Source organism: Danio rerio, chromosome 12 (assembly GCF_049306965.1).
Source record: "Danio rerio strain Tuebingen ecotype United States chromosome 12, GRCz12tu, whole genome shotgun sequence".
NCBI classification, from domain to species: Eukaryota; Metazoa; Chordata; class Actinopteri; order Cypriniformes; family Danionidae; genus Danio; species Danio rerio.
Genome location: NC_133187.1, coordinates 34,244,101 through 34,262,602, shown reverse-complemented (window position 1 = coordinate 34,262,602; position 18,502 = coordinate 34,244,101). Strand labels below are relative to the sequence as shown.

The following is an 18,502-nucleotide window of genomic DNA, read 5'->3' as shown; positions in this document are numbered from 1 at the left end:
ATACTTTTTTAAAATGGTAATTTATTATCATCTATTGTATAAAAAAACAATCAGGAATCTGTTAAAACTTATTTTTAATTAAACCCTGTAGCCTATAGGCAAATAACAAACTCCTTTCCTAAAGGCTGATTTATATTTCTGCATCAAGCGCAAGTATGATCCGGCACAGCCTTCACACGTTTACAGTACCTCTTCACTGACAGTCACTACACTTTGCAACGACATGTATCGCAAGCTCTGTGATGAGTGTGGGCTGTGCTAAAAGCCATGAGCCTGATGGAGTGATTGTGACTGAAGTGTCAAGTCACATAAAGGAGGTCCAAATAGAAACTTTTTGTGTTTACCTCATGATTAATGTTGTTGCATGTCCGCAAGTTCCCGTTTCTCAATGAATGAGTTTTAGCTGCTTGTACATTAAGGTAGCATTCAAAATAAACAAAACAGCCACAAAGAAACTCAAAACAGGAATATAAAAGCCTACTGATAGCAAGCAATTCACAAGTGTTATTGAAGAGCAACACAAACAGCATGCAGAAGTATAAATGCACGACTATGCGCAAGGCATCGCTCAATGCAGAAGTAAAAACCAGCCTTTAGTCAGAATTTGTCAATTTAAATAATAATTGATAATTAAATTTGTCTTAAAGCGTTTTTTTATTGGTTATTTTCACAATCTATGATGGCATACTGTCAAAAATCTGACAAATGAGAACTTTGTCAGTAGGGTGAATGGGTCGTTCGATCCACCTGAAGCCCCCTGGTTACTGGCCTGTATTTTGACTGTTTCTGTCCCACAAACATACTGAACATCAATGGAGGGAAATCTTTCAGCTTTGATTACAAATATTTTTGTTTATAAAAATGTACTTGAGGATTCATAAATGCATGTTGACAGCATTTTGGGGGTAAATAAAAACAAGTTCAGAACTTTCACAGCTAAACTATTAGCTAAAACACACACACAAACACAAACTCACACACAAACTTTTTGTGAAAAGTGGGGACATTACATAGGTTTCCATTTATTTTATACTGTCCAAACCGTATATTGTATTGCCCTCACCCCACCCTACCCCTAAACCCAACCATCACAGGAGACAGCACTGTGTGCAACTTTGCTCTCTGATTAAACTCATTCTGTAGGATTTATAAGCATTTTGAGAAATGAGGACGTCACAAATGTCCTCATATTTCACCTCCTTTTTGTAATACCTGTGTCATACCCATGTCATTATACAGATTTGTGTCCTGATGACACAAAAACGCACACACACACACACACAACCACACACACACACACACACACACACACACACACACACACACACACACACACACACACACACACACACACACACACACACACACACATATGCAAAACTACTTATTTTTACTCTAATTACAGAGAGAACAGTGTAAATCTGCTGACATAAACCAGCAAGTAAATGTCAAGTGTCAAAGAAGCTCCATCTCGCCACATGCATCTGAAGCGCGTGTTTTGCGGTCTGTCCGTTCGCTCTCTGACAGGACCTCACAGCGATATAAACCTGCCCTTTTGCACGAAAGCTCGACCGTAAAGCACTTTCCACCGCCGTGCCACTTTGACAGACGTGGCCCTTTCTCGTTTGCCGCCTCCTGGAACATTAAGGTTTTCATGCTAATTGATGCCACATTTCTCAGCCACACACACACACACACACACAGTCATGCAGTCACACTCATTGATCGGTATTATTTTTTCCCCTCGTCGCTCTTAGGCGCTGTGTAATCTGTGGTCAGTGCGCTGCTTTTTTCCAGCGCCTCTTGGACCTGACATCACACAAACACTCTTGTGGTTTTGTGGTCAATCTCAATTAATAGTCCAGACCGTGGTGGCGGAGAGGGATTATTTCAGACCGACACACTTAACACACGCCTCCCTTTCAAGTCGGATTGTGAGAGAGTCTGCTGAGCTGTTATAGAAATTTTCGACGCAAGAAAAACAACTTGTTTTACAGTTTATACGTCTAGTAGTTATGCTTTATGACATCAATAAACTATCCTAATTGGATTATTAGTTTAAACTGTTTTTGTAGTTTGATGTTTCCAACACTCCCAAGCGGCTGGGAATAAACATGTGATCCTCGCGACCGAAACATGCATGACGTATTGCTAAACCTTGTAATTGAAACAACACAAATGTGGCTCATAAAAGAGAACGAAGCAGTTAAAGCCTCATTTCAGGTAGTGCACAAACAAATTGACACCAACAAACATCCTAAACATATGTTTTTTTGATATGAATATAGTTTTAATTTGTGAATTAATTGTGCTCATTGATGAAAAAATATTACTTAACGAAGGTAAAAGTTTGTGATCTTTATAATACTAGGAGAAAATCAGTTTCTACAAGAATATAAGGGATTGTTCACCCAAAAATGCTAATTCTGTCATTATATACACACGCTTTGTTTTATTCTAAACATAAAACCCGTAACCACTGACATCCATAGTATTTGTTTTCCTACAAAGGATGTCAAAGGTTACAGGTTTTCAACATTTTTCAAAATATCTTATTTTGTGTTCACAGAAGAAAGAAACTCATTAGGGTTTGGAACCACTTGAAGGTGAGTAAATAGTGAGTATTATTGAGTTAATTATCCATTTAAGTAGTTATCAACTGTTCTCAAACATTATAATAAATTATGACACTCCAGCACCAAATCTGTTTACTAAAGCGTCTTACAGAAGAGTATCGATTACTGAGCTTTGAAATAAAGTAATTTTATAAAATTAAAATAAAATTATAAAATTGTATAATAATTCGAAAAAAATAAATATAAAAATCGGTCACATTTTTTGTTTTCAGTGCAATTATAAACAAAAACAGTCTAAGCATTAAAGTCTTTCAATAAATCTTACATATTCTAAACCTTTCAAATCTGATAAATCAGTAATTTTCCAGCTGATTATGTGAAAGAACAGTATTTTTAAGTACTGTAAATCTTTCAATGAACAACAACTCTGTTATCTTGGCGATTAAGATGCACATTTTTTTAATTGGAGGGAGTGCAAAATTGGCTCACTCACAATGGAGATTTCTTTGTAAAGTATTCCCGTGCCATTAGCAATGTCATTGTAGTGAAACACAAAATAATACAGGTCTAACAAAATCTCCATAAAAAGCTTAAAGCGAAGAAGTGAGCAAGAAATGCTGAACTCTGAGCTTAAAACAAACATACAATGAACTTAAACATTACCCTCCCCAAAAGATACTACTACTGTATATGCAAAATAATTTCAATATTGTTTATTTTTATTATATTTATTGAGCCTAGGTCTTTATATTTTATTTTACTTTTTTTTACAAAATGAGTAAGAGAGGCTAGTTTAAAATGTTTTAAATCTCATATTCTCCACCATCAAAAACTATTTGACCTTTGTATACAATACACATTTGTATAAAAGCAAAATTATTAGCCCTGCTTTAAACAATCTAAACAAACAAGTGATGCTTAACATGGCAAAGAAATGTTCACATTATTTCCACATCTTCTAGAAAATGTCTTATTTCTTTTAGTTTAGCTTGAATTAAATCAGTTCTTAATTTTCTTAATGATTTTTAAGGTCAATGCTATTAACCCCTTAAGATTTTTTTCCGACAGGCTACAGAACAAACCACTGTTCTCCAGTGACTTGCTAATTAATCTAATTATCCTAGTTAACCTCTTTAACCCAGTTAGGCCTTTCAATTGCACTTAAGGTTGAAAACGAATATCTTGTAAAATGTTACATACTGTCATCATGATCAAATAAATGAGTTATTAGAACTATTATGCTTAAAATATTTGAGAAATAAATAATTTCAAACGAGGGCTAATCATTTTGCACTGTATACATGTGTGTATTTTTTGGTTGTTCCCTTAATTAACATACTAGTTTATGTTATGTAAAATGTGTATTAATGGACTTTTTTTTTACATTTTCAAGTTTCTCAGTAGCGGATGTCATCATAGTTAGGTAAACAAGGGGCACAGTTAAGGGGAGATTTTTTTTTACAATCCTACTTGCTCAAAGAATAAAGAAAAAAGTCAATAATTATGTTTTCATCCAAAGATGCTAATTAAATGTATGCACAAAACTAAAATATTGCACAAAAGATGTGCGAATAAAGCAGCATTGACCATCCAATGAGTCAAAGAGAACAAAATCGTCACTTTCTGATTAACTGGTGCCAAATATCAAAGGGAATTTACTGCAGTAGGAGAAGCTGCGTTAATCATTTCTTTATTTAATAAATGACTTGCACTTCAGAGGTCAATGACGTGGTGGCAGTTAAAGATGTGAGACGCGGAGCACAGATGCTCTTGACAATTCTGGAGGTAATCAATAATATAATAACACTAATACAGAAACTTTTAAAGCGTTTTGCTATGACCAAAACAACATTTCAGATGATTTACAATGTGCTCAGCCGCTTGATCTGTCCATTCACACACTCTCTTCTAACATGACCTTTTTAATGTGCAGACTGGAATTTGTTCAGTAAAAGTGTTTCCATCGTAGTTTATGCAAATTTTGTCTCAATTTTCTAATTCTAAATTTTGAATAAAAAGTTTGTTCTACTTATTTATGCACATATGTTTTTTTTTGCACACTTTTTAAATTTATGCGCATCACGGCGTTTCCATTAACCAATTTTTATGCGCATATCCAAAATGCATAAAAAATAGGTGGATGAAAACATAGCTACTAATAGTGTAACTAAGACTTTTAGAAAAAAGAAAAAATATTGTGTGAGACTGATAACGGCAGCCAGAAGAGAGAACAACATCAAATTTACTGTCCTGCCCACACACTGCATTTTAAACGCCTCGCACAGGCGATAATTTGTTCTTTTTGTAATTTGACGCAAAGATGACATAATACATATGTAAACACATATAAATGTACATACGTTTTTTTTTTCTTCAATTAAAATATTCAAAACTTTCAAGGATATAAAGGGCACTTATGGTGAAAATATTTTAGTATGTTTTAGTATTTAAATTTTAGGCATCTATGGTGAAAATATTTTAGTAGTGTGGACAGAACTGTGTGTAGGTAAAGTGTGTCCACAGTCACATATAGGTGACCCAATAGGACCCAAATCCCTCCCATTTTGAGGTCCACTGCAACGTGATGTAGGAGTGTGGTTTCCCTGCCCACTGAATTGACTGACAGCCACGTATTAACATGTCTACTTAGCAATGCGTATAATCATACCAAAAAGACAGGACATGCGCAAAGCAATCAGAAATAAAAGATCTGTCGAGCTCGCTGTGATCATCAAACATCATCAAATGTGATCAAGAATGAGTTTCACAAGTTTAAAATGTGTTTAAAACTGTGTTTTTCTGTAATGAATTACAGCGATTTACTTCAGCTTTTCTTCATCAGTGCAGCCATGTCAGTATAATTATTTTAATAGATATTTTATTAGATAGTTTGAGGATGTTAAATTATTATTTTTTGTACATTAACATAATGGATTTCCACACAGCAGTGGATATTATTGTGTATCCTGTCACATTTGCAGTGCAAAAATGCGTGCTCTCTGTGTGTGTGTCTGTTTGTGTGCGTGAACTTTGTAACGACATTGTGTGTGACTCATCGAAAGGCTTGAATTAACTCCACAACAGATACATCAAATATTCATTGGTAAACTTCTTACTGTAGTATTTCTCACAAACGTTACGTGGGATCTGCTTCATTTATGTCTGTCACTCTGCTGTTTATCTGACGCAGCCAAGCAAGAGATTGAGGCACACTCTGACAGGCATGTGGTAGCGGTGGGCGGGGAGAACTAGCATTAAAGGCACAGGCAACAAAAACAGCTACATTGTGTTTAGAGCAGAAAGTTGTAACATTCTGAAAGGTATAATAACGACAAACAACTAAATAGGTAAAATAGGTGCCCTTTAGGATTATGAGATTTTAATATATCATATATTATGTGACAACAGGGAGAGAAAAATGTCAAATGGAATCATCCTTCACGGAGAGCTTCATCATACCTGAATGTAGTCCAGAATGTGCTGGTGCCTCTGTTTGGCAGTGGACACCTCTGAGTCAGTGATGGCCTCTCTAAAAGCCTGCTGGGTAATCAGAGCATCCAGATCCAGCACTGAGGACAGCCGGCAGTAAAGACTGATGAATTTCTCCTTATACGAGCAGAAATGAACTGCACCAGGAGACAAAACAAAAACACGAACACTATAGTTAGCATAGCTACTATATGAGTGAGATGTTATTGCATTACACAGGGTGGTGTGAGGAGTGAAACTGAGACCCCGGCGAGGTTATCATTAATGTCCCCAAAACACTGGCGGATCTTTTTAAAAGATGTTTTTGTAATGGAAATCTGTGGGTGGTTTACAAGTGTATGGTGTTTGGGCTGAAACTACCTCACAGTATAACGTTTAAAAAGTTGTTTGAAACTCTCCCCACAACAGCAGCTGAATAAGCTACTAAGTGTTCAAACTGGCACCGCTGCTAAGAACACAAGCACACGGTTTGCCCTCGCGTCTCAAAATAAACCCTGCTATTTGGATGAAAATGATCCTCCATTCTTTAAAACACATTTTATTGAATTATAATATTGATTACTTGTTTAACCTTTCCTTATTTTACTCAGTCTGGTCTCAGCGAGGGGGGCGGGTGGCTATTTGGCTAGCTGTGGTGCTGCATATGTGTGTGTGTGTGTGTGTGTGTCTGCTTGATTTACTAGAGGTCCTAAGGGAGTGTGACTGGGGGCAGAGAGGGGAGGAATCTGTGGATTTTTATAAGGCCAACTGAGCTAATATTGTAGGGGTTGAAACAGAAGCCAGTGTACCGAGCTCAAACATTTGAAGAGGGAGGTTGAGGAACCCCGAGTGTGGTGTGTAGGGGTTGGTCTGTCCCGGGGCAGAGCAGACGTCGTCTGAGGCGGGCAGCAGCAGAAGAAAGGACACATTGTGACCCAGCTCCAGCACCTCGTGTGTGTAGAGACGGAAGTGCTTGGCCTGTGAGGGACACACAGACACACACACACAGACTTTAACCCTTGGGGGTCGAAGGGTAACAATGTCATGCCGTGACTAATAGCAAGCAAAAACTCCAAAACTCAGTAATAAAGAGAAAAAAAAAGTTGTTCTTAAAAATGTTTTCCATACTAAACACACTGTAATTATTGCATGGTACAATCTATCCATTAAAGTAAACTTGCAATAGTCTGTCTATCTGTCTATCTGTCCATTCACTGGTTATTGATCCATTCATCCATTAATCTGCACATGTAAAAGTCTATCCAACAGTCTCCCTACTTATCCATCTTATCAATTAATCTGTCCGACCGTGTCTAACTGTCTATCCATCCATGCATCCATCCATCTATCCATCCATCTATCAATCCATAAATTCTGTCTTTATCTATCCAACTACCCATCCATGTCTAAACATTTATCCATCCAGCATGCCATCCTTCCATCTGTCAATACCTCCTTTAATCCACCATTTTTTCATCCATCCATCCATCCCCTTCACCATTCTGTCCATCCATTTATTCATTTTCCATGCATATATCTGTATAGCAGTCCATCCATCCATCCACCCACCCAAACATCATTCCATTCCCCTAACCGTTCTGTCCATCCATCTATTTATCATTTTTTCCATTTATCTATCTGTATGGCAGACTTTCCATTGCCTCTACTGTATCCATCCATCTAACCATTTTGTCTACCCATGTATCTTTATAGGAGTCCATCTACTCATCCATCCATCCATTCATCACCCACCCATCCATCCATCCTTCCATTCATACATACATACATATCAATTATCAATTAATACATATAATATATAATACATTGATAGTATATATATATCAATCCATCCATCCATCCATCCATCCATCCATCCATCCATCCATCCATCCATCCACTATCAACCAATCCATTCAATTACCTATTAATCTATCCATCTACCTACCCATCAACCCATCCAACAATGCAACTATCCCTATCCATCCATTCACCTACTAATCAATCCATTCATAGATTCCCTTATTTGTCAATCTATAAATCCATTAATCTATTGTTAATTTGTGCATCAATTTGGCCATTTATTACTTGTTAACCTATTTTCCATCCATGCATTGATTATTCCATTCCATTAACCATTCTGTCCATCCAACTTTTTATCAGTTTCTTCCATGTATCTGTATAGCAGTCAATCCATTCATCCATCCATGCATGCATCCATCATCAATCCTACCAAACATTATTCCATTCCCTTAACCATTCTGTCCATACATCTACTTATCAATCCATGTATCTGTATAGCATTCTACCTATCGTCTCTATTGTATATCTTTACATCCATTAATCCAGCTCTCCATCAGTTTAACCAGAGTATTCCTTATGCATCATCTTTCCATCTATAGTATGTATGATCCCTCATTCTATCCATCAATCTTCTCACTCTATATCTGTCTATATCTATTAATATATCTATCAATCCATCCACTAATCCAATCAAACCATCCATCAGTACACCTATCCATCCATCCATCCATGCATCCATCATCCATCCATCCATCCACCCATCAATCCATTCCCCTATTTGTCAATCTATAAATCCATCCATCTATTGTTTGTTTGTCTATCCATCTGATCATCTATTACCTTTTAATCTATAATCCATTTACCCATCCATTAATCTATCCATCTCTTTGTAAATCTTAATGTTTTCAAACTACTCACAGTTTAAATTCACTTTATACCTATCTTTTCTCAAACCTCCAAATTATCCAAACTACATAATGCACAACCAACTTCAAGTTATTCTAAATGTATTGAGAGACTTTTTATTATTAAGGTGTTTAAATGGGAAAGTTTACCCAAAATTAAAAATCTGCCATCATGTACTCACCGTTGACTAGTTACAAAGTATATATATAGATATATATATATATATATATATATATATATATATATATATATATATATATATATATATATATATATATATATATATATATATATATATATATATTTATTTATTTATTTATTTGTATTTTTTGCTGAATTTCCAACATTCTTCAAATCATCTTCTTTTGTGTTCAACAGAACAGAAAAAAAAATCAAACTGATTTGGAAAAGTCAAGTGTCAGAAAACAATGGCAGAATTAAAAATTTTGTGCGAACAATCCTTTTAACACGAAGTTAGTCCTGTGGACTGCAGTACCTGGTGGAGAGGTAGATTAATCTGGTGCAGCAGACTTTTAATGGCTGTCTGGAGCTCAGAGAAAAGGAGGCAGCCTGTAGCCTGATCTGCTCTTTCCACCTCCACAGGGCCAGACAGTGACTGCAGCCATTCCCACTCATCCCTGGGCGAGAAGAGACAGCGTTTAGTTAACATACACAGTGCTATATCACTCTTTCCAGAAGCGCCAGAGTAGCTGGCAAAGCACAGAGAAAACTTTATCTTTCAAATGAGACAAAAGGAATTTAAATTTCTCTAAAATGGAGAGGATGAAAAGCAACAGCTCACTGCAAGTGGGTAAGATGATGATGGGGCAAAATAGAGCATTTTGGTTTTAGTCTCAAGGACACCCTCATTGCTAGTGTCTAGGGGGTTGGTTAGTGGAAAAAAAAATGGAGAATTTCTTTGCTCCAGAGGTTTTCCTCGAGCCGTGAGTGGGCATCATCCTGTGTGAACCTCCTACTGACTTCCACAGTCCGGCCCCGTAGTAAATTTAGTTTTACTACCACACAGAGCTGCAGGATAATACCCTCCCTGTCTCTAGCTACCTACCAAGGTCAACACCATGACCCGAGATGAAAATAAATAAATAGCTCCTTTACCGAACAAAAACAAATAGCAGTTTTGTTTTGACTGTAAAAAATGGTGGTGTCAAGAAACTATGTAAGCCTGTGGTGAGGGGGAGCCCGACATGGAGTTCAGGCATATTTCAATCTTCTGAGGTAGACTCGCACTGGAAAGCTTATATTCGCTTCAACAGTAATTCAAAAGGTTTAAAATGTAATGCCTAGGTCAATAATATTTATTCGATTGCATTAGAGACTTTTATAATAAATGTACATTTATCGCTGATATTTTGGTACAATTAGTAATGAAATTACACATTTTTTGGTGGGCGACACGGTGGCTCAGTGGTTAGCACTGTAGCATCACAGCAAGAAGGTCGCTGGTTCGAGTCACTGGTGGATCAGTAGGCATTTCTGTGTGGAGTTTGCATGTTCTCCCTATGTTTGCGTGGGTTTTTCTCCAAGTGCTCCGGTTTCCCTCACAGTCCAAAGACGTGCTATAGGTGAACTGAATAAACTAAATTGGCCATAGTGTATGAGTGTGTGCATATGAGAGTGTATGGGTGTTTCCCAGTACTGGGTTGCAGCTGGAAATGCATACATATGCTGGATAAGTTGGCGGTTCATTCCGCTGTGACGAAGCCTGATAAATAAAGGGACTAAGCTAAAGGAAAATGAATGAATGAATGAATAAAAAAATGAGCTGGCCACTAGTAGCTGATTAAATGTTTTTAGCTTGGTAGGCTAAATTTTGCATCGAGTGGTTAGTCAAAGAATTACCAATGTTATATATACTTTATATAATTGTGAAAGCAACGTATATACACGTGAATTAAAAAGTTATTCAGGCAGCTTTCTTGCTGTTTTCTTGTTGCAGTCATTATCATAACATTTAACATGTCGCTGAGGCTTGTTTTTTTTGCATGTACTTAACTGTTTAATTAAAATTTTAAATGCATACTATTGTTTAGTATTATGTTATAAATTATATATAAATATATTACAGTTTAGTACTTCTCCATAATATAAAATAATGATAGAAATAGCATTATTTCTTAGCCCTGATACTCAAACCGTTTTCTTCCTTCACTAATGAATTAATATAATATCATTAAAATGAGATTAGTGTACTATTGGCTAAGAAAAGGTCGGTGCAGCACTAAACCGTGCAGAAAAAACAGAAAATCATTACATGCTTTTATTACAGGTTTTGAATACAAGCTTTATGCTTTGAAATGGAAAAAAAGACTTGAAAGAGAGAACATTTCAGAGAACTGCTTTGTGAACAACAAAAATAAGCACTGTACGGTTTTGAGTAGCAAAATTAATTCAGAAAATTCAATTTTTCCTAAAGCAGGTCCAATATGTGTTATGTTTTACAGTCTTTGTTTTAGTTTGCTTTTTTAATAAACATTCCAGTTATTTGTAATTAAGTCTTTTGGGAGCAGCATGACAACCAAACCTAACCAAACCAAAAGAGTCATAAGTAAATGCATTTAAATAATCAGCACTTGGTTAAAACTGGATAAAAATGAAAACTGAAACACAAATAATCAAAATCTAGAGTTAATAAAATGTTAAAGAATGCTCTAGCCTGACCTTGACACGTTCCAGTTGTCTCGTATCTTGGTGTGGCAAAGCATGTTGGGCATCCGCTGAGGAACCAGAACCTTGATCTGATCCACAGAGCTGCTGAGTTTCAGGTAACCCAGATAAAGGCCAGAGGACAGCCGGTGCTGACTCCGTCTCTGATACGCCAGAATGTCCTGCCATCAAAACGAGAGTTCAAATGAGCTGTTTTTAGTGATGCGCCAATCTAGATTGTTCATGCCCAATTTCAAATGGCAATCATTGCATGCAATTTGGCTAAATCAAAGAACATTTCCCAATCCAAGAAGCAAGAAAAGTGCAAAATTTGAGCACCCAAACAAGGTTTTTATTTAATTCATCACAGGCTGAACTATCTGCTGCAATTTAAAACCACTGTATCTGACATAAAACGTATCCGCACAAAAAAAAAAAAAGCAGTAGACAGGCTGAATTAAAATGCAAAATTCACTGTCTGCCTGTAGGTGGCGCTTTCAGAATGACAGGATTGACAATGTTTACTATGCATTATAATGAGGCAATCTAAAAAGGATATACTTGAAGACAGTGGGTTCCTCTTATACAGTAGTTACTTTAATAAAACCTGCCACTGCAATTAAACATTCTAATTAAATAGGATTTTCAACCTATTCAAGTGTTTGTATTTTACGTATCACAGTTTTAGATGTACTGTCTAAACAGGCACTGATTTATGCTTCTGCTGGTGGTTTTTCAAATACAATCAAATACCCCCACATAAAATAAATTTATCAGACTTAATTTATTTTCTTTTAGGTCCCTTTATTAAACTGGGTTCGCCACAGAGGAATGAACTGCCAATTTATCCAGCATATGTTTTACATAGCGGATGCCCTTCCAGCCGCAACCCATCACTGGAAAATTATCAGACTTACACTTACAGTACACAAATACACTAACTGTACACAGAATGAAGCCAATGTATGAGCTCAGTAGGTATAGATGCTTACTCTAGTTTGGGATTTTCACAGACAAATTAGTTGTATTGTTTTTTTTCTTTCAGATTTTTGAAACATAAAAATCCAAAATGTCACCTAAACATGAGGGTTAATGAAAGCTGCCCAAATGGTCTTACCAGTGCAATCTTCCTAAAAAATATCACACAACCTCAGAATTGTTAAGTGAAATGAATGAAGGTCAATATAATATGTTAAATATTTGTAGCTATTTACATGCTTTTTACTTTGTAATGCAGTTCATTCACAGTTTGCACTACAATGTGGTTTGCATTACCGTCAGTGGTGTAAAGTAACAAATTAGAAATACTTAAATTACTGTAATTGAGTAGTTTTTCTTTTTCAGGAATTGTACATTTTTTGTGTGTTAGATTTTCTATTTTTAATATTTTTATTGCATTTTTTTCCAGATAATATATAAACTTTTATATGAAAAATAGAAGTCCTATCAGCAAAGAGATGACATGAAATATATAGCAACAGAAACAGGAAAACTGTAGAACTCTTAAATCAAATTTACACTTTTCTACTTCTATGCACCATCCCTCCCATCTCCCACCCCTCCCCATTTTCTGAGGCCTTCAACAAGTACGCAAAGATGAATCAAGACACAGATAAATATAAAATAAACCAACTGAAAAAATAATAATGAATAAATAAATACAAATAAATAAATAAATAAAAAATTTAAAATAAATAAAAAAATAAATAAATGGGTAAATACAGAAGAAGAAAATGTAAAGTAAACACTAAAAGTCTCTCTTTCTCCCTTCTGAAATTCTAGTCAGCAGGTCCTGAAATGTTAAGGTTCTCAATGACAGACAGTATGCCACTCTATATTTTGTTAAAGGAGTTCCGTGATCCTTTAAAACAATGTCTCAGTTTCTCAAGATAGATATAATGTAGAACCTCTCTAATCCAGTGTTCTGATGATGAAGGGGACACACGTTTCCATTTGAGGAGAATAGTAGTTTTAAAAATGTGTAATTTTATATTCCCTTGAATACATTTTAGTGCAGCATCGCTTCTCTTACACCACTGCTTTCCTTCAACCTGCAGCCACTACTTTATTTTTTCCTGTCTATAGGGATTAGAAAAATAAGTCATGTGATTCCTGTCCAATAGAAGGTAAATTCCCTCATAATGAACTACCTCAAGACATGAGTGATTACAACTCCAGCAAACTGTTTGAAAACATAAAAAGGGTCCAAGAAGATGTCCAAAATCTTTACACGCATTGACCCAGAGTGTGTTTAGATGCATGTAACTGATGAGAAGACAACAGATGTTTACTGTATGATGACCTGAATAGCCTTAAACATCCAGCAGGCACAGGACGTCAACGTGATGTCAGATTGACATTGTACCCCAACGTCATGAGGACTTTACATTTTGTTTGGAAATAAAAATTGGGTTGACATCAGAATGCAACGTCAGGCTGATGTCAATGTCCAACGTCCAACATAAAATCAACCAAATATTAGCATCTGATGATGTAACATACAGCTTGACGTTGTGTTGAATTTTGGTTGCCATACCTGATGAACAAATGTCAATATATGATGCTGGTTTAAGACGTTGGCTCAACACTGGATTTTGGTCATTTTCTAACCCAATCTAAAATCAACTAAATATCAACGTCATTTGACGCCGTTATTAGACATTAAAAGAATGTTGTCTTTAGACACTGGCTAGACATTGAATTTTGGTCACCTGACATCACAACCTAAATCTAACCTAATATTAATGTCTTGTAACGTTGTGTGCCTGCCGAGCAATAACTCCAGTAAATGCACTACAGAATGTTACATTTACACACATTCTCAGATTATATGTAAATGCATCAGCTTTTTATAGTGTAATACTCACAAACTTTTAAAAGGGCAACTTTTTACTCATACTCTGAATAATATTTACAACAGATACTTTAACTCTACTTGCACTACATTTTTAGGTATGTAATGGTACTTTAACTTAAGTATAATTTTTTCAGTACTCTTTCCACTACTGATTACCACTCAAGTGTCACAAAATGTTTGTTCCTATGGAAGTCAATACGCTTATTTCATGCGGCCGCCAAATTAAAGAACCAAAGAGAGGCTGCGGTAGGAAGAAACCTGGAAGTATAAGACCAGCACTGTAAACATTGCAGTAACAAGCTGTGGACTACAAACCTCAAGCTGTTGCTGAGATTTCAAAATGCAGAAATGGTGAAAACATCATTTTAATATCATTCATTAAGTTTAATTTAAACAACTAAAAGCAATTTAGCATCAAACAACATCACAATCTCTTTAAGAGTAATATGCTCAAGTGTCCTCCTAAGCATCAGTTTATATTGATAGTTAAACACCGTGGGGACGCTTTTCTGCTTCAGCTTATGTAATCCGGTGAGTGATAAAACACTGCAGTCCTCTGTAGCACACCCTCGTGTTGTCTGTAATATTGTTGTTTCGGTACGGAAGTTTTAAAAACGTCAATTTCCTGCTAACATTCAAGCGCTGCTGAGTGCGTTCATAATTAGCGCTGATTTACCATAGTGTTCACCAGTGCTCAACATGTTTACCGATCTTCACCCAGTGCAAACACCCAGTGCAAACACAGATACACTGACACTGGAGCGCGAAGCAGCCGCGAAGATCAGTCGAGTCATCAAGCATATCGCTCGTCTGTGTCTGTACTCGGTAAACAGTGGAGGGTGAACTGATGACCTTCTCGGCTAATCACAGTCATTTCTGTTGAGCACGTGAACACAATGGAAAATCAGCGCTGTTTTAGGAAAGCCATCAACCGTTAAATGTTAACGGGAAATTTACATTTTTTTTTTAATTCAGTATTGTGACGAGTCAAATATAGTCAAAGAATCAGTATTTTAACTTGAGGTTGATAAAAGGCATCTAAAACGTGTGTTTGGGAAAAAAAAAACGTTTAACTAGTGCCATTTCCCTTAACTTACCTGAAAATGAGGTCTAATATCCCTTTTTATTTTTGCCATTCATTCAGAACGGACCTTCGGCTTACTCGGAAGGCGGTGAAATAATAAATTTGTGTCACTTTCTCTTCGCTGATAAGATATACAGCCAGCTACACAACGTTCCTATGTAACTCCCATCGATACTTCCGGGTTTTTTCCCACCGCAGCCTCAATTTCGCTTTTAAAAATGGCTGCCGTGTGAAATCAGTCTATGGCTGCTGCTTTACAGCATTCCTCACAATATCTTGTATTGTGCTTAACAGAATTAATAAATTAGTACATAGAAGTAAGTTTAATGCTACTTAATTATACAAATAATAGTAAAAGAGTCGAGATGTTTTTAATAATTGTGTTCACCTGTATGGTGATGAGTAGGATGTCGAGGGCATATGGTTCCTCAGGTGTAGACAGGGACTTCCTCTGACTCTGCAGTTTGGAGACTTGCATCCACTTCCCGTTGAAGAAGGAGTAAAGACTGTCCATTTCCCTCACCGTCACAAGCAGCACATTTCCATGACGATCTTTAATGGGCTCATAATGGACTCGACCCAGGTTGTGAGTGCCCAGAAGATTCTGTTTGGAGATTGAAAGCAATAGACAAGATGTGAGAAGGACGATTGCACACCCAGGGAACTTAATTCTCTGTTGCTGTACATGATGTCCACTATGAAATAATCTATCAATGTAATTTTCAAACAAATAAAAAATATTAATACATTGGATAATAGTTATATTTGTATGGCGAGGTAAAAAGAAATGCGTAAAACATCTTAAATTGAAAAATATAAAACATTCAATAGTCAAAATAAATAAAAACAAATTAAAAATATAAATATATTAAGTATAAATATATATCAAATAATTATAGAAGATATTTATGCACTGAATAAAGTGTATATTTGTGTTCTGATGTACAAATAATATCTTTAATCAAATCTAAATACACATATTACACCAATTACATATTTAATAAAATAAATATAGAATAACATGCATGCGCACACATTTTTAAATAGTCAAAACTATGTATTTTAAACATATTTAAATAAATAATTGTAACTAAATTAAAGTAAAAAATGTGCAAATAATAATGTCTTTTAAAGTAAAAATACATATTTAAAATATTTATAAATATAAAATCATATTGTTATGCTAAATAAAACTGTAAGCTGGCAATGATAATTGTTATGCAATATGAAATATGCTCAAGCATAAACCCAGACACACACACACTGCTCCGAATCCCACATCTAGGATTATCCCATTCAACTTCAATTTGTACAGAGATCAAATCCCATTATAGTGATAAATTATTAGCAAGGCTCATCATGGCTGGCAAACCTGCAGTTGTCCCGCGGCCGCCAGCATCTTCTGTCTGGACTGCAGAGTGGAAGAGGATGAGGTGGAGACTGCCAGGCTTTGTCTGAGCCACCGGACGTCCTCCCACATACAAGAAAGCTGAAACACACACACACACACACACTGGTGAAGCTGGAGAAACATATTTACTTCATTCCACAACATCACTCAACGTCTGAATGCCAGAGTCCTTTATATTGAGTGATGAGTCACTTATAGGTGTCTCAGTGGACTTCCAGACATAGAAGAATAAGGTGCTTCGGATTGAAAAGTGAATCATTTTTAAATAAAAAAGAACATCTACTGTATGTGCCTTCCTGTTTATCTGAATGTTTAACCTTCAATCCATTTAAAACTTTGAGACAAGGTTTGAAAAATGTGAGAGCGTGCAGTTTTTCATGCATTTGACCTTTGATATTTTCACTAGTGTTTTTCCAGTTTAAAAGAAAAAATGGAAAACAAATTAAAATACATTGTTAAGTGTTTCATTTGTTGCAAATTTGAATACTTTATTAATATTAACATTAAAAATAGTTATAATACAAATAATATAAACCAATAATAATAATAATAATAAATACAATAATTATTATAATAATAATTGATATTAGAGTGATTTCTGAAGGATGATGTGACTCTAAAGACTAGATTAATGAAGCTGACATTAATCTTTAAAATCACTGGAATAAATTATTAAATTAAATTATGAACTACTTTTGAACAGTTATTTTATGTGTAACAACATTTCACTATTTTACAGTTTGTACTGAATTTTGGATGAAATAAATGCAGCCTTTGTAAACAGGATAAGCTTATTTTAAAACATTTAAAATTCTTACTGAGCCCAAACTTTTGAATTGTAGTGTAGTACTTATTTTAAGGGTGTTATCTCAAAGAAAATCGTGCATTGAGCTATAAATTTTTACTTAAGCAGCACTTACAAACATTTAACCACTTAAATGCAACAAACCTTCATTCATATGTGTATTCAGAAGGCTTTTACACTAGAATCTTTTCATGCATCATATTTTTTGGTTATATAAAATCTATTCTACAAAATAAATGATCTCGAATAGTCTCTGTTTTTTTACCCTCAGTAAAAACCTTTAACTCTGATAAAAAAAAACAAAAAAAACAACATTTTTAAACCATATTTTTGGACTAGATATACATTGCCTGGTATAAATGAGTCACATGCAGCATACAGATCTCTTTTTGAAAGAGATGCTTTCTTTAGGATGCTACACAATAAGAGAGTTGTGTATATAACAGGGGTATATAACAATTATTTTTTTCAAGTGGCCACATTAGACTCTGTGGCAGGTTCAGAGGGCCAGACCAATAAAGTTTTCAAAAAAAACAAACAAAACAAAAAAAAAAAAAAAACTTTGTGCAAATATTTACATTGAACATTTATTTAAAAACGTATGATATAAATTTTATACAAAAAAGTATTTTAAAGATCACAATATCAACTTCATGCTGTATAAATGCCAGAGGGTTGTTTGTTTGATTGCTTCACTTTAGTTACTTTTATTTATTTATTTATTTATTTATTTATTTATTTATTTATTTATTTATCATTCATTCATCTTCTTGTCGGATTAGTCCCTTTATTAATCCGGGGTCGCCACAGCGGAATGAACCGCCAACTTATCCAGCAAGTTTTCACGCAGCGAATGCCCTTCCACCCGCAACCCATCTCTGGGAAACATCCACACACACATTCACACACACTCATACACTATGGACAATTT

General features: G+C 35.3%; 1 protein-coding gene across 4 annotated transcripts in view; it reads right to left on the bottom strand.

Annotated features, from left to right (window-relative positions):
- The window catches only part of ankfn1a (ankyrin repeat and fibronectin type III domain containing 1a), a 184,338-nt gene that overhangs the window by 9,229 nt on the left and 156,607 nt on the right, over window positions 1-18,502 (bottom strand). For all 4 annotated transcript variants that reach the window (XM_073918607.1, XM_073918608.1, XM_009306802.5 and 1 more), the window contains 6 exons: window positions 16,728-16,844; window positions 15,744-15,959; window positions 11,430-11,596; window positions 9,247-9,388; window positions 6,854-7,022; window positions 6,036-6,202 (listed from right to left, as the gene is read on the bottom strand). In XM_073918607.1, coding sequence (XP_073774708.1) covers window positions 6,036-6,202; window positions 6,854-7,022; window positions 9,247-9,388; window positions 11,430-11,596; window positions 15,744-15,959; window positions 16,728-16,844 — 978 coding nt within the window. The remainder of the gene's footprint in view (window positions 1-6,035; window positions 6,203-6,853; window positions 7,023-9,246; window positions 9,389-11,429; window positions 11,597-15,743; window positions 15,960-16,727; window positions 16,845-18,502) is intronic.